Here is a 25,536-nt window from a genome sequence, read left to right as displayed (position 1 = left end):
TTGCTGACTTTTCCTGCATAAATGAGTTCATCTTTCAGATGCTCCCGTGGGCTGGAAAAGGTGGATACAGTCCTAGGAAAGAGTCTCCTAGGACTGTACCCACCTTTTCCAGCCCACCGGAGCACCTGAAAGCTGAACTAATTTATGCAGGAAAAGTCATCAACTGCCGAGCCGAGAAGTTTGTGACAAATCGAATTTACTGTAAGTTCGCTCATCTCTATTTATAAGCATTTATTGCGTGTCTTTGTCATTCATCATTCAGAGACTATGATGGACATTTATCGAAACCTGTGCAGAGGAAACGTTTCCCATCGCAAACAGTCAGAACACTTCTTTCATTTTTAAAAAGGCCTCAGAAAAATAAATGCAGCAGTCTGGTTGCCATGGGCAACTGCACCGCTCTTCCTTTACACAGGTTTTTATAAATCTCCCCCTATGCGTGCCGCCTTCTCCAAAGATGATCTATAAAATGGCGTATGAGGGCTGATCTAGTGGACACAATATACCAGTGCAGCAACCATCCACTTCACAAACCTTTACACCCGAATACAAATTGTCATATTTTTGCTGTTTCCTAACCTTAGACTTTTTCTAGGATAGGTTTACACCTACCGGTAGACATAGGTTTACGTCCTGTTCATGACCGCGAGCACTGGAGTGGTGCTTGTGTCATGCACAGCAGGGACCCACTGGTAATGGTGGACATCAGCGATCACGGTGATGTGCACCATTAACCCCTCAGATGCTGTGATCGATACAGATCATGGCAGTGCGGTCGGTAAAATGGATGATCGATCGCCCACGGCGCTGCCGCTGGCATCCGATCATCCACAATGGCGGACGGAGGTCCCCTCACCTGCCTCCGTCCGTCTCATTTGTCACATAATTTTCCCCAAAAATTAAAAAAAAAATGTATTAAAAGTTTGATATATGCAAATGTCAATAAAAAGTACAGATCACGGCGCAAAAAAATGAGTCCTCATACCGCCACTTATACGGAAAAATGAAAGTTATTTTGGAAATTTGGAAATTATTTATACTAATGATTGATATTTGCATTGTCTACATTAAAGTAATGTTGTTGTATAATATTTGTTTCTGTTTTGGAATCTTACATTTTAGATGCTTCCTTTGAACCATCTGTTGCCTTGGCCAGTCTGGTGCAGCATATTCCTTTACAGATGATCACTGTCCTCATCAGAAGTTTGACCACCGATCCTAATGTGAAGGATGCAAGCATGACTCAAGCTCTGTGCAGGTACAGCACCTCAATAGTCCTGCCTTATTGGGATGACTACTCAAGGCTATGGCTGAGTACATATTTCCCACTTAAATATGTTTACTATTAGGTGATGTTAGCTCTATTTTTTTTTCACCTCAGTCCAACCAGTGTTCCAAAACATTTCCTTCCACTTCCTGATATATCATAGGCATACATTGGATGCATCTTAGACCACCACTGATGAAAGAACACAATAAAACAACTATTTATCCCCTAGGCACTGCTCAGAGGCCTCTGTTAATGGAAACATGACAGACATTTCTGAGAAAAGGCCTATTGATTTTTGTGGTTCTTTGCTAAATGTGATCTTAAATTTCCACTAGTCAAGTGTTTCTGCCCTATAATGTGGCCTTTCATTTTTAAAGAGAGATTCTCACATGTATCTAATCTGATACTTATTTTTAAAGGAATCTGTCAGTTGTATTTGTTGCTAATAGTTGCAGACACCATTGAAAGCTGTTATGGGATGAAAGTAAGCTGTACCTTTCCTTGAGATGATAAAATCACCTTTTATCTCTCAGTCGAGCAATAAGGAGGCAAGACTGAGCTGCTCAAGTACCACAGCCTGGCATGTCGTCGTTCCTCACACTTTTACCTCCACACCCGGCTTGGAGTTAAGGGCAAGCGGGGAGGTGTGTTAGACTGTGGCACTAGAGCAGCTCAGCCCTGCCTCCTTGACACGTGGCAGAGAAATAAAAAGGCAATTTTATAAGTTTAGTATTCGATGTCTGTTCCAGGAAAGGTACAGTTTGCTTTTATACCCTATCAGCTATTTAACTGTGTCTGCAGCTCTTAGCAGCAAACAACTGACAGAAGAGCTGTGTGCAGGAGGCTGTACAGCACCAAACCAGTTACCAATGGCTTCATAGGTTCCCATGGGTACCATATGATGGAGCTGTTCACCTAAAAAAAAAACTAAGAGTCCGTTCACTCTGACATTTTCTGCTGACTCATTAAAGTCAATAGTAGCAAAATCCTCTGCGTATTTTCCGCAGCAAATAAACTATGGAAAATCTGCAGGTAATCCGCCCATGTGAAAGGACCCTAAATCTATATTGACCAGGATATCCTTTTTCTTTCTTGTTAACATTCAGCACCTTGTGCTATCCTCATGTTGTAGCATGTTCAATTTACTATCCACCCTACACCCCGTGTGTGAAGTAGAAATTTCACAGTTCAGTTTTTCAGTACAATGGAGGATCACTTCGGCTTCTGATTCATTCAGGTTGGCAAACCAAACCATTTTGGTTTGTGCAGCTAAACTGTATAGTTGAATATACTCCCTTCAAATTAAGGGTAGTGTCACATGTGCCGTATTTTTCTGATGCATATTTTCCTGCAGAAAATATGGCACATTTGACGCCACCTTTTAAAATGAGCAATGTACACTTGCTGTGTTTAATATTAATTCATCAGTAATGTAATTAGTATTGGTTTGCCCACACATTATTTCTTGTAAACATTCAGCTTCCAGTGCCCACCTCAGTTCCTAGGTTGAAGAAACAGAAATGAATGTTCTTGGACAGGCAGACTTTGTGCAGCGCAGCATTGCCTCAGCAATCCAGAATTGTTTACTCATTAGGACATCTATCATTAGACAGATCCTCTCATTAGTTATTGAGTCTCTGGTGGTGAGAGAAGTTCACTGTTTAGTACATGCTGTCCCCCTCTTTCAGGATGATTGACTGGCTTTCCTGGCCTCTAGCACAGCATGTGGAGACATGGGTGATTGCTCTGCTGAAGGGACTGGCTGCCGTCCAGAAATTTACTATTCTCATCGATGTCACATTGCTCAAGATTGAATTGGTATGTAAACCACTACATCTATTTAATGTCAGCCACTACAGTTTAGAATCTATCTGGTTTTTAATATAGACAATAATGCCAATAGAAGAAATGTGTACAGTGTTTCATAAACCACAATGTGCCATATGCGGTTATGTATGTCTCACCAGATCTCACAAGCTAGAATCTGGTTATTAATAGATACACCACTTAAAGGGTAACTCTCATAAAATTTTTTTTGCTATTGCTCTCCTCATGGTAAATAAAAAAATATTTCTAATATACTTTGTTTAAAATAAAAAATGAAGGAAGTGCAGCCTGGCGTGCTGAGGGGGGTGTGTCCAACCAACAGTATATGGCAGTTAAGTGGGGGAGGAGCTATGATTGGATGAGGCTGGGGACACCCCCTCAGCACTCCAGGCTGCACTTCCTGTGTTTGGGCTTCGGTCCAAAGTCTGTGTATAAGGCTGGGTTCCCACTAAGTTTTCTCCCATACGGGAGCGCATACGGCAGGGGAAAGCTAAAACCTCGCGCTCCCGTATGTAATTCATTTCAATGAGCCGACCGCAGTTTCAGTCCAGTTGGCTTATTTTTGCACCGCATGCGCTTTTACAACCGGTCCTAAGACCATGGTTGACCACAGTTTTAGGTCTAGGGAAAAAGCGCATACGGCGGAAAAATTAGCCAACCGAACGTTTCACTGCGGTCGGCTCATTGAAATGAATTGCATACGGAAGCGCGAGGTTTTAACTCCCCCCTGTTGTATGTGCTCCCGTATGGGAGAAAAGTGATGTGAACCCAGCCTTAGATGGGGGAAAATGTGCTCTTGAGCTTTTTCAAGCACAAATAAAACATAGAAAATGTAAACATTTTAAAGCGGTTATCCCAACATTATAACTTATCTCCTATTCAGGTGAGTATCTGATCGATGAGGGGTTTAACTGCTAGGAACCCCACTGATCACACAAACTGTTCTTGTTCATCCAGAGAATATAACTCCATTCACACACTAGGACATGTTTAAAAAGTGTCAGTGGTGGGTTCCGCAGTGCGGGAGCTCTGTGTATCTATCAAACATGGAGCAGGCAGGGCTTTAGAGTGGAGAGGCGTTGCAGCCCAAAGACTTTCTGGACCCCAGGCTCCACCTCTTTGACACTTGAGTGGCACATAGCCACCAGATTTAAGAGTAACGTTAGTATACTTTGATTAACAGTATGTAACCGTAATTGGCATTTTGGATGTGACAGATTCACTTTATTTGTGGTATGTAAGGGTTAAAGACTGGATTAAGATGCAGTATTTTGGTCAGTAGTTTTACTATAACCTGGAGTGAAACTGACACAGAAACTGTAATAAAAAAAAAGTGCAAATCATCCTATGTTTTGGATCCACTCCAGGTTTTGGTAAAATTACTACTTAAAATAAGTTAAAAAGTACTGTGTGTGAATCCAGCCAGAAAAATACTGTTAAAAACACTCCCTTTTCCCATTTATCATGTAAAGTAAATATAATTGGTCTTACAGAGTCCAGAAATGTTAAGACCTTTATCTTGCACAGTAAACACTGTTAGGAAATACAGCAATTTGGTCATTGTGTTTTCGTTTTCCTTTTTTACATCTTCTCCAATAAATATCCCCAAATAATGCAAATGCACAATAGCACAAGGTAAAAATGTAAAACCATTAACAAGGTTGGAACGTTTAGAAACCTTTCTCAGTACACTATATGGTACCATTAAACAATAGATCTGCCAACCCCAAAAAAGTGGAAAACTGGGCTACATCCCTATCCCTTCCCTGCTTTCTTTTAGCAATTACATTGCACATTGGTACAGAGGCTTCATGGTGGTAAATGCATAATGTTTATGTAAAACTAGCTGCATATTTTCTTTATTTCCTACAGTGTCGCTGGTATTTGTTGGCACACAAGGGGTAAATGTTGGTGAACTGTTGTGAAGTATATTGGAAAGTCATTGTGGAGCATTGTATGACACTTGCTTTTCCATTTTACCCAATAATGTTGTTGGGCTTGCTTTTTTACTTTGAGGCCTTTTTGCAGTTTGCTGATGACATTAGTTACTGGAACAATAAACACAATGGCTCCAATGCCAAAGGTCTACAAAGTGTTGCTGAGTAATCTGTGTTCTCAGACAGCATAGTATTGTTTCTTTTGGTACCATATTGTATTGTACATTTGAAGGAAGGATAGAAAATGTTCATTCACCGCAATATAAAAGTCTGAGGAATTTATCAGATGGACTTCTATTCCTATGCAATAGGACATGGTTACATCTATATGAGAAAAAGATATTGTATTAATTCTTTGGCAGAGGGCACTTGTGTTCTGTATTCTGCTCCATCCTCTGTTTTGTAAAATAAAGCTTGTGAAAATAGAATTGATTGATTAATGTAAAGCTTTATTTTTGATGAATCTATAAGAAAAAACATGGCTTTGTATTGTAGAAAGTCATGTGGAACACTATGCAAACAGCTCTACCTAAGGCTTAGAACCTGAAGTGCTGAAGTTTGACATAAGATTTACCAATTGGGTCCCAAAGCACAGAACGTGTGGCGCCCAGCTTAGTATGCAGATGTGTGTTTAGACTGCTGTGTCTACATATGTAGCTCTTTATCAAATTGTTTTTTTTCACAACTTTTGACCTGTTAATAACATAATTTTTTTTTTTTTTTTTTTAAGGTATTCAACAGACTCTGGTTTCCTCTGGTGAGGCCAGGTGCTTTGGCTGTTCTTTCTCACATGTTGCTGAGCTTTCAGCATTCTCCAGAGGCTTTCCACATGGTGAGCCCTTTTAGTAGTTGTATTTGTCAGTGTGTGTGTGTTTTTTTGTTTTTTTTCCTTGTTTTTAACCCCTCGAAGTAACTGTACATCATGGTGCCCTGGGACTTAGCACACAATGATGTACATTCATGCTTAGCGGGTCACGCTCAGCAGCTGGGACCTCACCGCTAGTGGCTGACATCGGCAATCCCACTGACGTCCACCATTAACCCTTTAGATGCCATGATGAATACTGATCATGACACCTAAAGCAGTTGTGGGCAATTTGAGTCTCAGCGGACCACCCACAACTCCATTGTGAGGGTCTAATGAGTCAAGTTGATGGCCGGAGCTCTGCTCACCTGCTCCACGGCAATTTTGGGATGTAAATGGGTCACTGATTGCACGGATTAGTGCTATAGCACTCAAACGCCTGCCCAATAAAAAATGAAATCCCTCCTTTTTTCCATTTTACTAAAAATAAACATGTTTGGTATCACTGCGTGACGAAATTGCTGAACCATTAAAATATAACTAACGATCCCACATGTTAAGATGGATATTGTTTTAATTGTATTGACCGTATTAAAATGTACCCAGAAATTATGTTATATGTATATAATGTATGTATATGTATAGAAAGAAGAGACAGAAGGAATTTGATAGAAACTTTTTAAATACATAAAGGGAATCAACACGGTAAAGGAGGAGAGGAAATTTAAAAGAAGGAAAACTACCACAAGAGGACATAGTTTTATTATAGAGGGGTAAAGGTTTATACAGTAATATCAGGAAAAATGTATTTACTGAGAGACTAGTGGATGCATGGAATGATCTTCCTGCAGAAGTGGTAGCCTGGCCAGTTAGTCAGTGACACAGAGAGGCTAAAGCTGCCCTCTATGACCCCAAGAAGGTTAAAATATGTAACCTGCTCCCCCTTCTCCTGTTTTGCATCTATGGGACTGATAAATCACATAGGTATTATTAACAGAGATGATTTGTTTGGCTTCTATTGTAGAGCAGAGTAGTCTTCTCCCTTTTTTTCCCCCAGTATGTAAATATGTAGGGAAAACAGCCAAAGAGCGGAGTGCAGCTTGCAACAAATAATGGCAAAACCGAGGTTAACTGTCAGGCACTATATACCCCAAGTGCCTCAACGTGCGTGTGCATATATTGAAAACAGTGGGGGGTGACAGTCCTCAAGTGACTTAGGGATATGTGGCAGGGGAGAAAGAAAAAGAATGTTGAAGAAAAGAACAAGGGATGAAAGGGAAGGGGAGAGAAGGAAAGGAGGACAGCAGGATGAGAAAACCAATGGAAAGACAGAAAAGAAAAAGGCAGCTAACCACTAGGGCGGTGAAAACTATTTAAAAATAAACTGGATTAAGTGGGTGGGTAGGCCAAAGGGCCCATGCAGCCAACCTCCCACTCAATGTTTACACCAAATCAGTAAAATCATTTAACCCCTTAAGGACGCAGCCCTTTTTCACCTTAAGGACTGAGCATTTTTTTGCAATTCTGACCACCGTCGCTTTACGAATGAATAACTCAAACGCTTTTACCGAATATTCTGATTCTGAGATTGTTTTTTTTCGTGACATATTCTACTTTATTTTGGTGCAAAATTTTCGGCGTTGCTTGCATCCTTTTTTGGTGAAAAATCCCCAAACTTCATGAAAATTTAGCATTTTTCTAACTTTGAAGCTCTCTACTTGTAAGGAAAATGGATATTCCAAATACATTTTATTTTTATTCACAAATACAATGGGGGACATTTACTAATCTAGTCTATTCTGGGTATGCTTATAGACCAGCGTATGTGGTAGTCTCCTGTCTATTGTGCTCCTAATTTATCAAAGGTCTCACAGCCCTTGATAAATTCTGTGCTCAGACTTCAGGATCTACAGCTTAAACTGCATTTAGACCTGCTCCAACATGGTCTGACATTTCAGCGTATTTTGGGCAGATGCGACTTGTCGCACAAAAGTCGTACTTGATAAATTCAGCACCAATGCATTTTCCAATGCATTTCCGTCTAAAATAGACTTGCATGCATCATGTTCTAAAAATCCTCTACAGCAAAAGTTGCAGAAAAGTCGCACATATTTAGACTGCGACTTTCTGTGCGACAAATTTAGACAGGAAAAAACAGTCTAAATCCTTTGATAAATCTCCCCCAATATGTCCACTTTATGTTGGCATCAAAAAATGGACATAGTTGTGCTTTTTGAAAAAATTAGAGGGCTTCAAAGTAGAGCAGCAATTTTCCAAAATTTCATGAAAATTGCAAAATCTGAAGGGACAGATGTTACAAAACTACAACTCCCAGCATGCCTGGGCAGTCTAGGCATGCTGAGAGTTGTAGTTTGGCAACATCTGGAGGGCTACCGTTTGGGCACCACTGTAACAGTGGCCTCCAAACTGTGACCCTCCAGATGTTGCAAAACTACAACTCCCAGCATGCTGGGAGTTGCAGTTTGGCATTCCTAGTGGTTGCCACAGTAAAGATCACTTTAACTTTCACTCCCCGGCATACGCCCGGCGTCTTTAAAAGGCTAAAAAGGCAAAATATAAATTAACAAATAAAAAAACCCTTTGCTATATAGCATGAATTTTCAAAAAATAATGGATAAAAGTCTGTATATAAATATTCAATAGTAATAATGCACTATCCAGACGCAGCACCTGTGGATAAAAGAATAGTTCCAAATCCTGTAGAGAGAAAATATATCCACTGTATAGAACAACACTTGTCCCGTAATTGAAGTAAAGTTCCAACAATCGGCAGTACTGTGTACTGTACAAGCACTATGTGCTCTAAATCTGCCCTCCTGTAGATAAAGAATCAATGTGGCATGAGCAGAATAACACACTGCGGTGTTGTCCAATGCAGTGAATAAAACAGACTATGTCCTCGCTCACCCGATCTACTATGGCATGATGTCCTGTGCTCGAACTGCGACGCTACCAGCTTACTAGCGGCGGCTGGCAAGCAGACCGCCGCCTTCAGCGAGTGGTGTAAAGTCTCCTTGTGTGCGAGTGGCGGGTGCGTTGTAACGGAAAAGCGCTGCTTTGCTATAACTGCTGTGAAGAGAAGCGCTTAGTTAGCATGTCAACGGTGCTAGATGTTTGTCTGGATAGGTCCGATGCTAAGCTAGACGCGTTTCAGGAATTCTCCTTTCCTCAGTAGCTAGCATAGAATGGGGATTGTAGTCTTTTTATACCCTAGTGGTTTACCAAAAAGGGTGAGATTGAGTGAAACGAATGGGGAAAAAGTGAAAGTGAAATAAAAAAAGTGGAAAGCAAAATCCAGCGGAAAGGAATGCTGAATAGAATGGAGAATACAATAGGAAAGAAGGGGAATGAGCATCCTACAATACATGGGAGGTAGTATCAGCCAAAATGAATGTTCAGAAAGAATATATACGTAAATTCAAATTGGTATGCATAAAGAGATGTGTAAATAAAATAAACATATAAATCCCCGAAATATGGGGCACTGCTAGAACACAGAAGATATCCCTAAAATTGGAGATGAATGTATGTGAAATGTATAATATATATAAAAAAATGCATATAGAATACCGTATTTGTCGGGGTATACCACGCACCGGCCTATAACACGCACCCTCATTTTACCAAGGATATTTGAGTAAAAAAAGTTTTTTACCCAAATATCCATGGTAAAATGAGGGTGCGTGTGTGCGCGTGTATACCCCGATACACCCCCAGGAAAGGCACCGGGAGAGAGGCCGTCGCTGCCCGCTTCTCTCCCCCTGCCTTTCCTGGGGTCTAGAGCCCTGCTGCCGGCCCTTCTCTCCCTCTGGCTATCGGCGCCGCTGCCCGTTCTGTCCCCCTGACTATCGGTGGCGGCGCCCCATTGCCGGCGCCGATAGCCAGGGGGAGAGAAGCGGCGCCGACAGCCAGGGGGAGAGAAGGGGCAGCGGCACCCATTGCCGGCGCCGCTGCCCCGTTGCCTCCCCCCATTCCCGGTGGCATAATTACCTGTTGCCGGGGTTGGGTCCGCGCTGCTGCAGGCCTCCGGCGTGCGTCCCCTGCGTCTTTGCTATGCACGGCGCGGCGTACTGACGTCATGCGCCGTGCAGCGCATAGCAACGACGCAGGGGACGCACGCCGGAGGCCTGCAGCAGCTCGGACCCGACCCCGGCAACAGGTAATTATGCCACCGGGGATGGGGGGAGGCAACGGGGCAGCGGCGCCGGCAATGGGTGCCGCTGCCCCTTCTCTCCCCCTGGCTGTCGGCGCCGCTTCTCTCCCCCTGGCTATCGGCGCCGGCAATGGGGCGCCGGCACCGATAGTCAGGGGGACAGAACGGGCAGCGGCGCCGATAGCCAGGGGGCGAGAAGGGCCGGCAGCAGGGCTCTAGACCTCAGGAAAGGCAGGGGGAGAGAAGCGGGCAGCGACGGCCTCTCTCCCCCTGCCTTTCCTGGGGGTGTATCGGCGTATAAAACGCACATAGACTTTAGGCTAAAAATTTTAGCCTAAAAAGTGCGTGTTATATGCCGATAAATACGGTATATGTGGGTAAAATTCATCGCCTCGGTAATAATGAGGCATAGGAATGTGTGTATAAGATGGGAAAAATATACAAGAGAAATGGATATACTCATGAAATAAAGTGGGAATAGTGGTACACAGAGATGTGTGCAATCTGTGCAATAAATATGTGCAATAAATAAGTGAAATGGACTGTGGGACTTAGGTGAATAAAAGTATGTATGCAAGGGAAGATGTTGTGATTATAAATGTGTCAATATAAAGAATAAAAAATAAATATAAATATGCAGAAAAATTAAGATGAAAATAAAAATTACATAAAAATAGAAATAAAAAAATAGGAATAAAAAATAAATTATATATATGTTAAGGGACCCCCCTGAAAAAAAAGAAAAAATAGTTTACAGCCAGCATTCAAACCTCTCAGTTCTATAGTGTTAAAATAAAATAAATGCACTAGATCTCTGAGTGGTGTATTTCCCTCCTCTCCAGTTTCTTTTTACTGATGTAAAATATGTTCTGAAATTCGTACCTTTTTTACTGGTCTTTGTTCTGCCCATATTGTTTGTCACATGTACACTCTAGAATATAGATTACTCCACTGGAATTGCAAGACAGGGACTCTTCTATTTTTCCATTCGTAGTCTACAGAGGCAGACCTGACTTTTGTTGTTTTCCTGTGGAAGTTGGTAATCTTGCAATAATTGCAGGTTTCTGTACCGATAAAAGCCTATCAGTTTTAGCCACGTTTCTTTGAGTTTCCAGAGTTGGATTTCTGATTTGTAGGGGCTACCTGGATTCCTAGATTTGGTGCCCTTGAGTATACGATTGGAGGTCTCCTGGGGAGTGTGGCACCCAAGATCTTATCTTTCAGTAGCAATTGCCAATTCTTTAAAAAATCCTTTCAATCCTTTTGTATTCAGTGGAGTATGGTATGATGATCCTGGCCTCCTGTTCTTCTTCTTCTGTAACGGTAGTTATTTTTTATTTTTTTTAATGTTGCTCAGTCTAAATTTCTTGCTTTTGTGGAGGATTTCTCCAGAATCTCCTCCGGATATTGTTTCTCTCTAAACTTCTGGGTTAGTGTCTGCTACTGTTTTGTATTGTTCCAGATCAGTGCAATTCCTTCTCAGGCTCCTTTCACACTTCCGTTTATGCCCAGTAGTGTGACGGGAGTAAGAAGATAGCGGGAGAAAAATTTGTGCTTTCACCGTCTTTTTCTCGCGCTATCTTCTGGCAGAATAACGGACGTTAGAGGAATCCCATTCTTGTGTTTGCTAATGTTTGGAGTGAGGGTAAGGTTGCGGTCGTTCTCATTAAAGGATAACTCTGGGATGTACAACTTATCCCCTATCCTAAGGATAGGGGATAAGTGTTAGATCGCGGGCGGTCCGACCGCTGGAGGCTGAATTCCTCCCGCCCTTCACCCCCCCCCCCCCCGCAATCTCCCAAACAGCGCACCGGCTCCCCGAATGTAACGAGCATTTTCGACCACAGCACGAAGCTGCGGCAGACACGCCCCCTCCATGCAGTTCTATGGCAGAGCCGGAGATTGCCGAAAGCAGCGCTCTGGCTCTGCTATAGAACTGTATGGAAGGGGTGTGTTGGCTGCAGCTTCCTGCGGTGGTAGAAATTGCTCGTTTTCATAGCGGGAGCCGGGACACCGTTCGGAAGATCGCGGGGGCCCCAGCGGTCGGACCCCCCGCGATCTAACACTTTTTCCTTATCCTTAGGATAGGGGATAAGTTGTACATCCTGCAGTTATCCTTTCACACTGGTGATTAAAATCCTTTAAAACATCTTCTGGTCCTTTCTATATTAAAATGATGTAGTCGATGTAGGTCTACCAAAGCACCAGATTCGCGCCCAACCTGGGAGTGATGACTGACTTCCTCCTTCCTGTGGGGTGTGTGTGTGTGTGTTTCTTTAACCCCTTAAGGACTCAGCCCATTTTGGCCTTAAGGACTCAGACAATTTAATTTTTACGTTTTCATTTTTTCCTCCTCGCCTTCTAAAAATCATAACTCTTTTATATTTTCATCCACAGACTAGTATGAGGGCTTGTTTTTTGCACGACCAATTGTCCTTTGTAATGACATAACTCATTATATCATAAAATGTATGGCGCAACCAAAAAACACAATTTTTGTGGGGAAATTAAAACGAAAAACGCAATTTTGCTAATTTTGGAAGGTTTCGTTTTCACGCCGTACAATTTATGGTAAAAATGATGTGTGTTCTTTATTCTGAGGGTCAATACGATTAAAATGATACCCATTATTACATACTTTTATATTATTGTTGCGCTTAAAAAAAATCACAAACTTTTTACCAAATTAGTACGTTTATAATCCCTTTATTTTGATGACCTCTAACTTTTTTATTTTTCCGTATAAGCGGCTGTATGGGGGCTCATTTTTTGCGCCATGATCTGTACTTTTTTTTGATACCACATTTGCATATAAAAAACTTTTAATACATTTTTTTATAATTTTTATTTTTTTTATAAAATGTATTAAAAAAGTAGGAATTTTGGACTTTTTTTTTTTTTTTTTTTTCCGTTCACGCCGTTCACCGTACAGGATCATTAACATTTTATTTTAATAGTTCGGACATTTACGCACGCGGCGATAACAAATATGTCTCTAAAAAAACTCCGGAACCCGTGGCTGATAACCCTCTGGGGGTCTCCAGACAGGTTCACTGGAAGGGGGCTCCGGTAAACTTGTCTGGGGGGGGTCGGACTCCTAGTACCAGCAGTATTGTCACTTGTACTAGTGCCGGCCACTGCGCCACTATCATGGGGGGTGCGTGGCCTCGACTGGCGGCGTCTCCGCTGCCGTACAGGGGACTCCTCATCACTACTAGATGATGAGGAGGACGATGAAGAACACAGGAATGTTGGATCTTCATCGTCCTTACTGGCAGAATCGGAGGCAAGAAAAGCGTATGCCTGGTGAGCCATCGCCTTTTTCTACGGTGGTGGGTTGGCGGTGTCGGGGGGAGGGGGGGGGGGAGAGTATGTACTGTGTGTGATTGGTGTAACTATAAACTGTATGGGGGAAAAAAAGCGCTGCAGCCAAAAAAAAAATGGGGGCCCAAATGCAGCGCCCTGAACCCCTAATAGGGCCCGGGTCACACTGAAAAATTGCGGCGGACCCTTGGGGACCTATTAGGGGGGGGGGGAGTTTTAACTTTTTTTTTTTTTTACTTATTTTACTTTTTACCCTACCTTTCCCTGGGCTGTACTCTTTCCCTGATCTATGGGGGGCTTCTTTACTTCTGTGGGGGCTCCAATCTCAGCAGACGGGGGTTCCCGGTCTTCCTCCAGCAGCTCTGACCACTGCCTGAACCCAGCCAGCCGCGGGAGCTGCAGGAGGATGCGATTAACCCCTCCCCTGCGGCTGCTATTGGCTGGACAATAGCCAATAGCAGCGATCCTGGGGGGGTGACTAAATCACCACCTCCCCATAGATACAGGAGGTGATCGGGGGTGTATCCAATCACCTTGTATCTCCAGGTCAGCGGGTCACCAGTGACCCGCATCACTGGAATCGCAGCGATTTTTTTTTTTTTTTTTTGCGTTTTCTTGCGATCACCGACATGGTGGGGGGTCTAATGACTCCCCTGGGCGTTTGCACGGGATGCTTGCATGATTTCAGCAGGTATCCCGGTCCGATCCCCGCCCGGTGTGCGTACGTCATGGGTTCTTAAGTACCAGGGTGTCATGACACGCGTACGTCAAGGGTCCTTAAGGGGTTAAACGGCTGATAGCCGCGGCGTTTTTTACTATGCGGGCGCATGAAGCGCCGGCCCACTTTCACTTTCGGCAGCAGCCGGCTGTCGGCGGCGTCTCTCTCGCTTCCCCGCAAGCGCATATGCAAATGACATGTGCGCTTGGGGAGAGGAGCGGGCGTGGGCACCATTACTGACCTTCTTGTCAGAAGCTGAGGGCACTCTACCTCCGCCCCCTCTGTTGGGGCTTCTAAGAGGCACGAATTAGCCTCCAATCAGCGCTGTGCGCGCGTTGAGAGGCAGGGGCCAATCGACAGTGCCCCTGCTCCTGGCCCGCCCCTCTTTTGCTATTGGCCGGCATTTCTCCCTTTTTTATCTACACTAGAACAAAGTTCTCCTCACAGCAGCTGCCCTGGGGTCACAGACTTGGGCTGCACAGACAACTGGAGCGTTAGTTCATCGTTTTGTCTCTAAAAGCTGTGATTCCAAAATGTCTGGTTCTGCTGAACCACTTGTTCTGACTGCTCCCCCCCCCCCCCCCCCCCCCCAGACCCCCCTGCTATTCTACCCCGGTTGTCTACCAGACCAGGTGGGTTCGGCCGCCCCTCCAGCCTGGGTTCTCTCCCTCCCCCAGTCTATATCCAACTTGGCTCAGGTCTCACGTTATGTGGTGACTGCATTGGAGAGGCCCTCCGGAGGATCCCACTCTCCCCCTATACTGATGCTCTCGCAGCGTCATGGGGGTGTTTTTCATCTGACTCATCCTCCAAGTCTTCTGGCAGGCACCTTCCAGCTAAGGACCCAGGAACTTCGGACGTGGTCCAGAAGTTTTCCTCTCATCGTGCCCGACCTCTTCCAGGGCTGCCTCATCTCATTCCATTCACTTGGAGAAGTTGCGGATGAGTTTTCTGATTCGGCCTCCGACTTAAAGGAACGCACGGATGCCTGATGTGGTGTACTCATTGGTTTCGGCCATAAGAGACACCTTCCATCTAAAGGACCCAGGAACTTCGGACGTGGCTCCAGAAGTCTCCTTTTTCTTTGTGCCCGACCGGCACCCAAGACCTTCAGCTTTCACGCTGAATTTTACGCCCTGCTGGTATCTGCCTGGAGGCACCCTGACAAGAAGTTTCAGGAAACATAGAAGGTTCAAGCGCGGTATCCCTTCGCCAAGGACCTCATTGCTCGTCGTAAAATCTCTTTCTCGAAGGATCCATTGGGGGACACAGCTCCCACCCTTTTTGTTTGTGGTTTTCTCTTGACCTGTCGGTCTTCTATTGCTCTGGGACTAAAACTGATTACCTCAGGTGCCTGTGGGCGGGTATACCCTGCTGGGAGGAGCCGACTTCTCTTGTTGCCATAGTGTCGAACCTCCTAGTGACAGCAGCATACACCCATGGTCTGTGTCCCCCAATGGATCCTTCGAGAGAGATTTTACGGTAAGCATAAAAAATCTCCTTTTTTGGCCGGAATGAGCAACTGTTAAGCATGGGGGTGGATCAATCATGCTTTGGGGTTGTATTGCAGCCAGTGGCACAGGGAACATCTCACGAGTAGAATGAAAAATGGATTCAATAAAATTTCAGCAAATTTTGGATGCTAACTTGATGCCATCTGTGAAAAAGCTGAAGTTAAAGAGAGGATGGCTTCTACAAATGGATAATGATCCTAAACACACCTCGAAATCCATGGGGGTTTACATCAAGAGGCGTAAACTGAAGGTTTTGCCATGGCCTTCACAAACTCCTGACCTCAACATAATTGAAAATATCTGGATAGACCTTAAAAGAGCAGTGCGTAACAGACAGCCAAGAAATCTCAAAGAACTGGAAGACTTTTGTAAGGAAGAATGGGCAAAGATACCTCAAACAAAAATTGAAAGACTCTTGGCTGACTACAAAAAGCGTTTACAAGCTGTGATACTTGCCAAAGGGGGCAGTACAAGATATTAACTCTGCAGGGTGCCCAAACTTTTGCAGATGACATTTTTTTTTTGTTTTGTCATTTTGAAAGTGTAAGTAATGGAAATAAAATCTAACTTTTGTTGACATATTATAAGAATGCCTAATCTGTAATTTGATGCCTTTTTTTGGAGATTTCCTTGGCTTCTTTTATGCACATTAACCCCTTAAGGACCAATACAAATAAACCTGAAGACCAGGCCTGTTTTTATTGGAGAATAACTCTGGTAACGTTTTGACAATCACGATAATTCTGACATTGTTTTTTTTTTTTTGTCACAAGTTGTAAAAGTAAGCCGATATCATTTGTAGTTTTATTTATTTTTATTTTTTTTATTTTTTTACACTGCAGAAAATCCTGAACTTTTAAAAAAAATTAAGATTTTTGATATTTTAACACTTATAGATTGCATATATTTATACTTACTGACCAAATAGTTTATGAAACTTATACTTTCAGATGTCGTCTACTTTATTTTAACAGCATTTATTTTGTTTTTAATTAACATTTTAAATTCGTTAGAAGCCTAACAATTTAACTTGAAATTTAGAAAATCTTAATCTTTTTTTTATGTGCTATGCAAGGTTTGCATGCAGAAATTTGAAGGTGGTAGAACATAGGAACACCCCCCCCCCCCCCCCCAATTGACCCCATTTCAAAAACTAGACCCCTCAAGGTATTCGCTAGAGGGTACAGTGAGTATTTTAACACCATCGTTTTTTGGCAGGAATTATTACAAAGTCAGTGTTTAAAAATTCGAAATTTGCATTTTTTCACAAATGCATAATTTGTGGGGCATATTTTTTGTACATCACTTCTGATATTGCAAGAAATGCACCCTATATTTTATTGAGCTGCTCGGCCCATGTTTGGAAATACCCTCACTTAGGCCATATTGGTTCCTTGGTCGCGTGGTAGGACCCAGAAGGAGAGGAGCGCCATTTGGCTTTCAGGGCATCATTTTAGGCCGAATGGATTATAGGCTGCACTTCATGCCTGCAAAGGGTTTTAGCTGCCAAATCATACAGAACCCCCACAAGTGACCCAATTTTGGAAACCACACCCCCTAAAGTATTCATCTAGACCAAAAGTTAGTACTTTGGGTCCTTTTTGTGTGGCTGGAATGGATACAAAGTCAGTGGAAAAACTAAAATTTCCTTTTTTTTTTTTTTTTTTTCTTTCACAAATGCATCATTTGCGGGACATATTTTTTGTACATTGCATCTGAAAAGTAGAAAATGTGCCCCATATTTTATTACGCTGTTCTTCCTGTGTTCGGTAATACCCCCGCTTAGACCATATTTGGTTGCATGGCCACATGGTGGGACCCAAAAGGAGAGCAGCACCATTTGGCTTTCAGGATGTCATTATACAAATTATAGGCCGCACTTCATCTTGCAAAGCATTCTTGCTGTCAGAACAATACCACACACCCAGATGTGACCCCATTTTCTAAACTATGCCCCCTAAAGTATTCACGTAGGGCAAAAGTGAGTACATTGAGCCCTTATTGTGTGGCTAGAATTATTTCAAAGTCAGTGGAAAAAATAGCAATTAGCTTTTTTTCCCACAAATTCTATTTGTGGGACATCATTTTGGTAAGTCGCTTTTGAAATGGAGGAAATGCACCCATATTTTATCACAGTGTACGTCCCGTGCTGGGCAGTACCCCTACTTAGGCCATATCTTGTTGCCTGACCGCCTGGTAGGACCAAGAAGGAGAAAGCCCCCTTTTGGCTTTCAGGGCATCATTATATGAATAGTACCCATTCATACTGGATTTCTGCATTATAGGTGTCACTTGTCATGTCAAAAAAGGATGCCAATGTATACTGTAGCAGTCTCATTCAGAAATAAATTCACTCTTTTTGACGTGATGCTGACGGATACCTCTAACACTGCGGAAATGCAGTATGAACGGGACGCAGTGTAAGGGCACATAGAGCGCATCCACAGCATATTTCACATTGCGGATGCCCCCCAGCAGTCAGAAGGGCAAGATCACTGCTTTGGCAGGGTAGCTCAGTTTGTCCGCTCATGACTGCCGGTGCATTGCCGTAGAATGAGATTTGCCATAGAATGAGATGGTCCGCCTCCATCACATCCTATTGGCTCACTCTTGTCACGTGACATATTTAAACGTCACGCATCAATGCGCACAGCAGTGTCAGTTTGGCTATCACAGGGAGAGGATCTCCTCTCCCTGTGATAGCTGAACGGAGCCCTCATGGCCTCTGTGGCCCGACAGAAGTTCACACATTTACGCAGCTCATATACATTTACTCTATTATTACATGTACTGTTGATCCACAGCGCTATCGGGATCCCTATGCCCGATGGCGCTGTCATCAGTGTGCGTCCCCGCGAGCGCCCCACGCCCGCAGCTCTACTCCCCGTCCCGTTAACCTGCGCCCGATGCTCTACTTTCTGTTCCCCGCTCCCTGAGCGTTAACGGGACGGGGAGTAGAGCTGCGGGCGTGACGCACACTGATGACAGCGCCATCGGGCATAGGGATCCCGATAGCGCTGCGGATCAACAGTACATGTAATAATAGAGTAAATGTATATGAGGCAGTCGTATGAGCTGCGTAAATGTGTGAACTTCTGTCGGGCCACAGAGGTCATGAGAGCTCCGTGCAGCTTCAGCTATCACAGGGAAAGGAGATCCTCTCATTGTGATAGCCAAACTGACACTGCTGTGCGCATCGATACGTGACGTTTAAGTTTGTCACGTGACAAGAGTGAGCCAATAGGATGTGATGGAGGCGGACCATCTCATTCTATGGCAAATCTCATTCTACGGCAATGCACCGGCGGGAAATCCGCCGCTATGAGTGGACACACAAAGCTACCCAGCTGCAGCAAGGAGCTCATTATTGTGACTGTTGGCGGGCATCCGCAGCATGTAATATGCTGCAGATGTGCGCCGTGTGATCCTACACATTATACATTTTAATTTTTCATTATATTTATTTAATGTATTTTTATACATTTTGTAACTTTTTTTTTTTTTTTTACACTTTTTTATGCTTTATTTTTAGACATTTATTCATTTTATATTTTTTTCACTTTTTTTTTTTCAATGCTTTGGAATACTTAGTATTCCAAAGCATTGCAGATATATGCTGCCTGCTAGTTTTACACTGGCAGGCAGCATATCAGGACGTGCCTCTGGCACATCCTGACAGGCAATAAACGGGGCAGACCCGGGAATCCTTGCAAAGACCCCCGGCTGCCCAGGTAAGCAGCAGCTCCCCGCGATCTTTGCGGGATGCTACAGGAGAGAGACAGAGGGAGCCCCCTCCCTCTGTCAAAACTCCTTACAGCTCGCGGTCGCTTCCGACCGCGTTTGTAAGGGTTAAACTGCTGGGACTGAAGTTTTCTTCCATCTCGGCAGTGCGGCAGGTCCCCGCCCGCTGTGGATCACACACAGCACCCCGCGATCGCGCTGCGGGGTGCTGCAGGGGTGACAGAGGGAGCTCCCTCTGTCAACACTTCCGACCGCGGCTGTAAGGGTTAAACTGCCGGGACAGAAGTTTACTTCGGTCCCGGCAGTGAGGCAGGGTCCCGGCCGTGTGTTACAGCCGAGTCCCTGCCGCAATCTAGTCGGTGCACTGGGCAGCACCCACGAGAAGCATGGACGAGTATAGACGTTCAGGTGCCGGAACGGCCGCCAACCTGGACGTCTATACTCATCCGTGGTCGTTATTGGGTTAATACTAATTTTTACCTGGGGTGCCCAAACCTTTGATCCCCACTTTGCTACCATACTCCAGTGAATACAAAAGGAATGAAATTATTTTTTTAAAGAATTGGCACGTGCTGCTGAACAATAAGATCGTGGGCCCCACACTCCCCAGGAGACCTCCAATTGTACACTCAAGGGCACCAAATCTAGGAATCCAGGTAGCCCCTACAATCCGAAACCCAATTCTCGGAATTCAGAAATAAACGTGACTGAAACTAAAAGGCTTTTATTGGTGCGGAACCTGCAAGTCAGGTCCGCCTCTGTAGACTATGAATGGAAACTCGAAGAGTTCCTGTCTTGCAATTCCAATGGAGTAATCTATATTTTAGAGTGTACATGTGACAAACAATATGTGGGAAGAACAAAGAGACCATTTAAGGTACGAATTTCAGAACATATTTACAACATCAAAAATGGGGTCATGAAACTCCCCCTGTGAGCCCATTTTGCAACGTACCATCATAAGGACCCAACTGGCCTTAGACTTACAGCAATACAATCAATAAAAAGAAACTGGAGAGGAGGGAATTGCACTACTCAGTGCCGAAACGAGAGGCTTGAATGCTGGCTGTGAACTATTTTTATTTATTAATTTTATAAATCGGGGCGGGGGGGAGGTCCATTAAAATATATTTATTTTATTTTTTATTTGTATTTTTTTGTTTATTTTCTTTTTCATTTTTATTTGCAGATTTGTATTTTTTATTCTTTAGATCAACACTTATATCACCACATTTTCCCTTGAATACCTACTTTTATTCACCTATGTCCCACAGTCCCTTCACTTATTGATTGCACACATCTGTGTACCACTATTCCCACTTTATTTCACGAGCATATCCATGTCTTTTGTATATTTTACCCATCTTATACACACATTCCTACGCCTCATTTTTACTGAGGCGATGCATTTTACTCATTTATTCTATATGCATTTTTTATTTATTATACGTTTCACATACATATTAATCTCCAATTTTAGGGATATCATCCATGTTCTATCGGTGCCCCATATTTCGTGGATTTATAGGTTTACTTTATTAGCACATCTCGATATGCATACCAGTTTGAATTTACGTATATATTCTTTCTGAACATTCATTTTGGCTGATACTACCTCCCATGTATTGTAGGATGCACATTCCACTTCTTTCCTATTGTATTCTCCATTCTATTCACCATTCCCTTCCGCTAGATTTTGCTTTTCACTTTTCTATTTCACTTTTTTCCCATTCCTTTCACTCAATCTCACCCTTTTTGGTAAACCACTAAGGGTATAAAAAGACTACAATTCCCATTCTATGCTAGCTACTGAGGAAAGGAGAATTCCTGAAACGCATGTAGCTTAGCCTCGGACCTATCCAGACAACCAACATCTAGCACCGCTGACATGCTAACTAAGCGCTTCGCTTCACAGCCGTTACAGCAAAGCAGCGCTTTTCCGTTACAGCGCACCCGCAACTCGCACACAAGGAGACTTTACACCACTCGCTGCGAACACTCGCTGAAGGTAAGTAAGCTGGTAGTGTCGCAGCTCGAGCACCGGGTACAGGACATCATGCCATAGTAGATCGGGTGAGCGAGGACATCGTCCTCAGTACGTTTTATTCACTGCATTGCACACCGCAGTGTGTTATTCTGCTCATGCCACATTGATTCTTTATCTACAGGAGGGCAGATTTAGAGCACATAGGGGGAGATTTATCAAAACCCGTCCAGAGGAAAAGTTGCCTAGTTGCCCATAGCAACCAATCAGATCACTTCTTTCATTTTTAACAAGGCCTGTGCAAAATGAAAGAAGCGATCTGATTGGTTGCTATGGGCAACTGCCCAACTTTTCCTTTGCACAGGTTTTGATAAATCTCCCCCATAATGCTTGTACAGTACACAGTACTGCGGATTGTTGGAACTTTACTTCAATTACGGGACAATTGTTCTATACAGTGGATATATTTTCTCTCTACAGGATTTGGAACTATTCTTTTATCCACAGGTGCTGCGTCTAGATAGTGCATTATTACTATTGATTATTTATATACAGTGTGTAACTATAGTCAGAACTACCATACACCTGGCAGGACCAGCCAACCAAGTAGAGAGTGTATTGGAGCTTTCTGACTCTCTAATGTTTGGACAGAGAAGAATCGGGTATGATAAATCTATCGCCCAATTCTTTTGTACTGCCCTTTCCTTATTGAAAACACACTCGCGCTTCTCCTGCTCTAGACAGTTCTTGACATGGACAGAGATGTCAGCAGAGAGCACTGTGGTCGTGACAGAAAAGAAATCTAAAAAGAACAGAATTTCCTCCTCTGTAGTATACAGCATCTGATAAGTACTGGAAGGATTAAGATTTTTTTTTATAGAAGTAATTTACAAATCTGTTCAACTTTCTGGCATCAGTTGATTTAAAAAAAATAAAAAGTTTTCCTTTTTAAGGCACTATTCACACTTGTGCTGTGGTTGCTGTTCCTAACTGTTCAGATCCACCCAGTGATGGATACCTCTGTTACACTATGGACCCCATTAACTTGGACCATGTGCTACTTTTATAATCAAAACTGTAAACCCCAGTGTGTCCCACTTTTTCACATGAAGAAAAGGTTCAGTTCAAATTCTTTGTTTAATCTACGGTAAGTTATTCAATATTTTAGAATAACCGGAGTATTATACCCCTTTACTACTGTCAGATTTCCCTGTGACCATTTCTTCCCACATGTGTAATCCTGTTAGACTTACAGTAGGCAGCTATCATGCTTACTTGTTTAAAGGCTCGTCAGAAGTCATTGTAATATTTCTATATTCGCTAATGGAGCATATGACAAGGAGAACCCTCTTTTTATCCTGAGCCATTTCAGATAGCAGATCATCCTCCGGAGCAGTGTTTTCCCAATCGGTGTGCCTCCAGCTGTTGCAATACTGCAACTCCCAGCATGCCCGAACAGCTAGAGACTGTCCGGCATGCTGCAAGTTGTAGTTTTGCAACAGCTGGAGGCATGCTGACTGGAAAACACTGCTCTGGAGAGAAATAGGCAGCCCATTAATTTTATTTTGCTATTATGCAGTGCCTTATTTTATCTTTGGCTACAAGGGAAATAGATAACTAGTATCTCCCATAGATAGCAGCAGATCCATACAGTGGAATATAGAGGCACAAGTTATAATAATAATAATTCATATGGTAGTAAAGGAATTTCAGACATATGATGTTTTTGTGTACAGATAATGTTAAAATGTTAATTTCTAATTTAGCAACATTTTGTGTATTCTTTTTCCCCAATTTAGATTGTTCCTCATGTTGTTAACTTGGTTCAGTCCTTTAAGAGAGATGGCCTCCCCTCCAGTGCAACCTTCCTTATCCAGTTCTCAGAATTGATGCACTGTATGATCTATCATTATTCTGGATTTCCAGACCTGTATGAGCCTATTTTGGAAGCTCTTAAGGTACTTTTTTTTGTTTTGTTTTGTACTTTATAGTTACTGACTAAAGCATAAATTCTGCATTCTGTCCTTTTCATCACTGAAATGTTCTGTTGAATTACATATTGAGCTGTATTATTCTGGTGAGCATCTAGAAATGAATGAGTAAAAATAAAACTGCACATTTCTAGTGCCTCCCAGGCAGAGACAAGGGAACTGAAGCATTGTCACTATTCCCAAACCAGATTTCATGTATAGTAAATGTTTCCTGGTTAGTGTATCCAATGTAAATATGAATTAATACGTGTTAGGGGGCTAGCTAGATTCTTAACCAGTGACCCAATTGGAAAGGTAGGTGTCCTTTCATCTTGTCGTATTCATGATACTCAGCAATCCTAGGTTAGTTAACCAGAAGTCAGGTGTTTATTTTTTTTGGGGCTTTTTTTTTTTGGGCTTTTTTTGGGGGGGCTTTTTTTTGGGCTTTTTTTTTTTTATTTTATTTTTTTCTCGCAGCCCTACTATTTCTGCTATAAGAAATAGAGCCGTAAGGCCGGGTTCACACTTCAGATTTTGTCCGGAAGGAGATTTCGAGTGCGACCCGCGCCGTCTGTGCGGTCATTGCCGTCCCCATAGACAGGAATGTCTGCAGAGCGGATTCTGCCTGAGGAATGAATACATTCCATAGTATGCACTGTGTAATGGGATTCTGCTGCATTGGAATTTCCAACCGAAATTCCTAAGTGGAATTCTGTAGTGTGAACCCGGCACTACTGACAGTTCTTGTAGTAGGAGCAGTCCAGAGCCACAAACGTCAAAAAGATGTTGCTGCGTCAAAGATGCCAAAAATTTGTGATTTTTGTAACCTATAGAAGAGAGAGAGTTATTTTGTTCAGAATATATCTGAGAAATAGAAGCCTTGATGCCACTGTGACCATGGCCTATCTTACACATGTGAGTTGAATACATATAATATAGACCAGTGTTTCCCAAGCGTGGTCCTAAAGTCCCCCACAACAAGTCATGTTTTTAGGATTTCCTTAGTATATTACAGGTGATATAACTGATGATGCCTGATGCAATAGCTGTAAGGGTCTATTCATATGGCAGAATTTCCGCACATCCGCACCAATTCCGCTTCCGCATTACTTTGGTGGTTTCTAGCTTGTGCGTAATCCGTGTGGAATCCGCTTGTTGAAATTCGTAAGTATGAATGGGAGTGCAAAATCCCATAGAATTTGAGGCGGAATTCCGCATACAGAAATTCTGTTGTATGAATAGACCCTAAGGGTATGATCACACGGTAGTAAAATGTGCAGAACATCTGTGTAACGTCCGCTCAGAAAACACAGGTGGACATTCCACACATTTAAAAGTTCCGGCGGGTGCTAGGACCTCTCCGAAATATGGCGTTGCATAGACTGCAATGCATTTCCGAGCGAAATCCTCAGAAAGAATAGACAAGTCTATCCTTTCTGCAGAGTCCGGATTCGGGACTTCCACAACAGAATCTGCCACAGAAATTGTGCATTCCGTTGACATCAATAGGAATCTGCTGGAGAGAAAGGTCAATGTGTAATATTCCTGCAGAATTCTGCACACACTTATGCCGTATGAACATGCCCTAATAATATCACCTGATCAAGACTAAGGAAATGCTGAAAACATGACCTGTTGTGGGTACTTGAGGACAGCTCTTGGGGAAACGCTGATGGACTTTAGTTGAAATAACTTGCATCAACCAGTGTATAGTATACATATAAATAATGTGCTAATTGTTAACATTGTCTAGTAGATGCACACATGGTGTCATTTTCTGCAGAATTATTTCATGTTGCTCATCCGTTTTTTAGGGTAACAATCTACTGAAGTAGTAATATATTCATTAATGACCTTTTAGAGGGGTTGAATAGTAAAGTAGCAATCTTTGCAGATAATACTAAACTCTGTAAAGCGGTAAACACTACAGAGGACAGTGCACTGTTACAAATGGATCTGAATAGGTTGAAGGTTTGTTCTGGGAAGTGGCAGATGAGATTCAACACTGATAAATGTAAGGTAATGCACATGGGGAAGAAAAATCCGGGCTGGGATTATACATTAAATGGGAGCACACTTTGGACGACTGACATGGAAAAGGACTTGGGAGTGTTAGTTAATAGTAAATTTAGCTGTAGTGACCATTGTTGGGCAGCTGCTGCCAAGGCAAATAAAATCATGGGGTGCATCAATAGGGGCATAGATGCCCACGACAAGGAAATAATTCTACCGCTGTACAAATCGATAGTCAGACCACACATAGAATACTGTG

The 25,536-nt window shown here is 43.0% G+C and overlaps 1 protein-coding gene across 2 annotated transcripts in view; it reads left to right on the top strand.

Annotated features, from left to right (window-relative positions):
- Positions 1–25,536, top strand: part of USP38 (ubiquitin specific peptidase 38) — a 43,721-nt gene that overhangs the window by 5,167 nt on the left and 13,018 nt on the right. For both annotated transcript variants that reach the window (XM_056562895.1, XM_056562894.1), the window contains 4 exons: positions 1,123–1,258; positions 2,959–3,088; positions 5,765–5,866; positions 23,094–23,252. In XM_056562895.1, the coding sequence (XP_056418870.1) occupies positions 1,182–1,258; positions 2,959–3,088; positions 5,765–5,866; positions 23,094–23,252 (468 nt within the window). In that variant the 5' untranslated portion in view covers positions 1,123–1,181. The remainder of the gene's footprint in view (positions 1–1,122; positions 1,259–2,958; positions 3,089–5,764; positions 5,867–23,093; positions 23,253–25,536) is intronic.

The sequence above is a fragment of the Hyla sarda genome, chromosome 1 (genome assembly GCF_029499605.1).
Source record: "Hyla sarda isolate aHylSar1 chromosome 1, aHylSar1.hap1, whole genome shotgun sequence".
NCBI classification, from domain to species: domain Eukaryota; kingdom Metazoa; phylum Chordata; class Amphibia; order Anura; family Hylidae; genus Hyla; species Hyla sarda.
The sequence above is the reverse complement of the archived record's forward strand: the minus strand, read 5'-3'. Positions and strand labels throughout refer to the sequence as shown.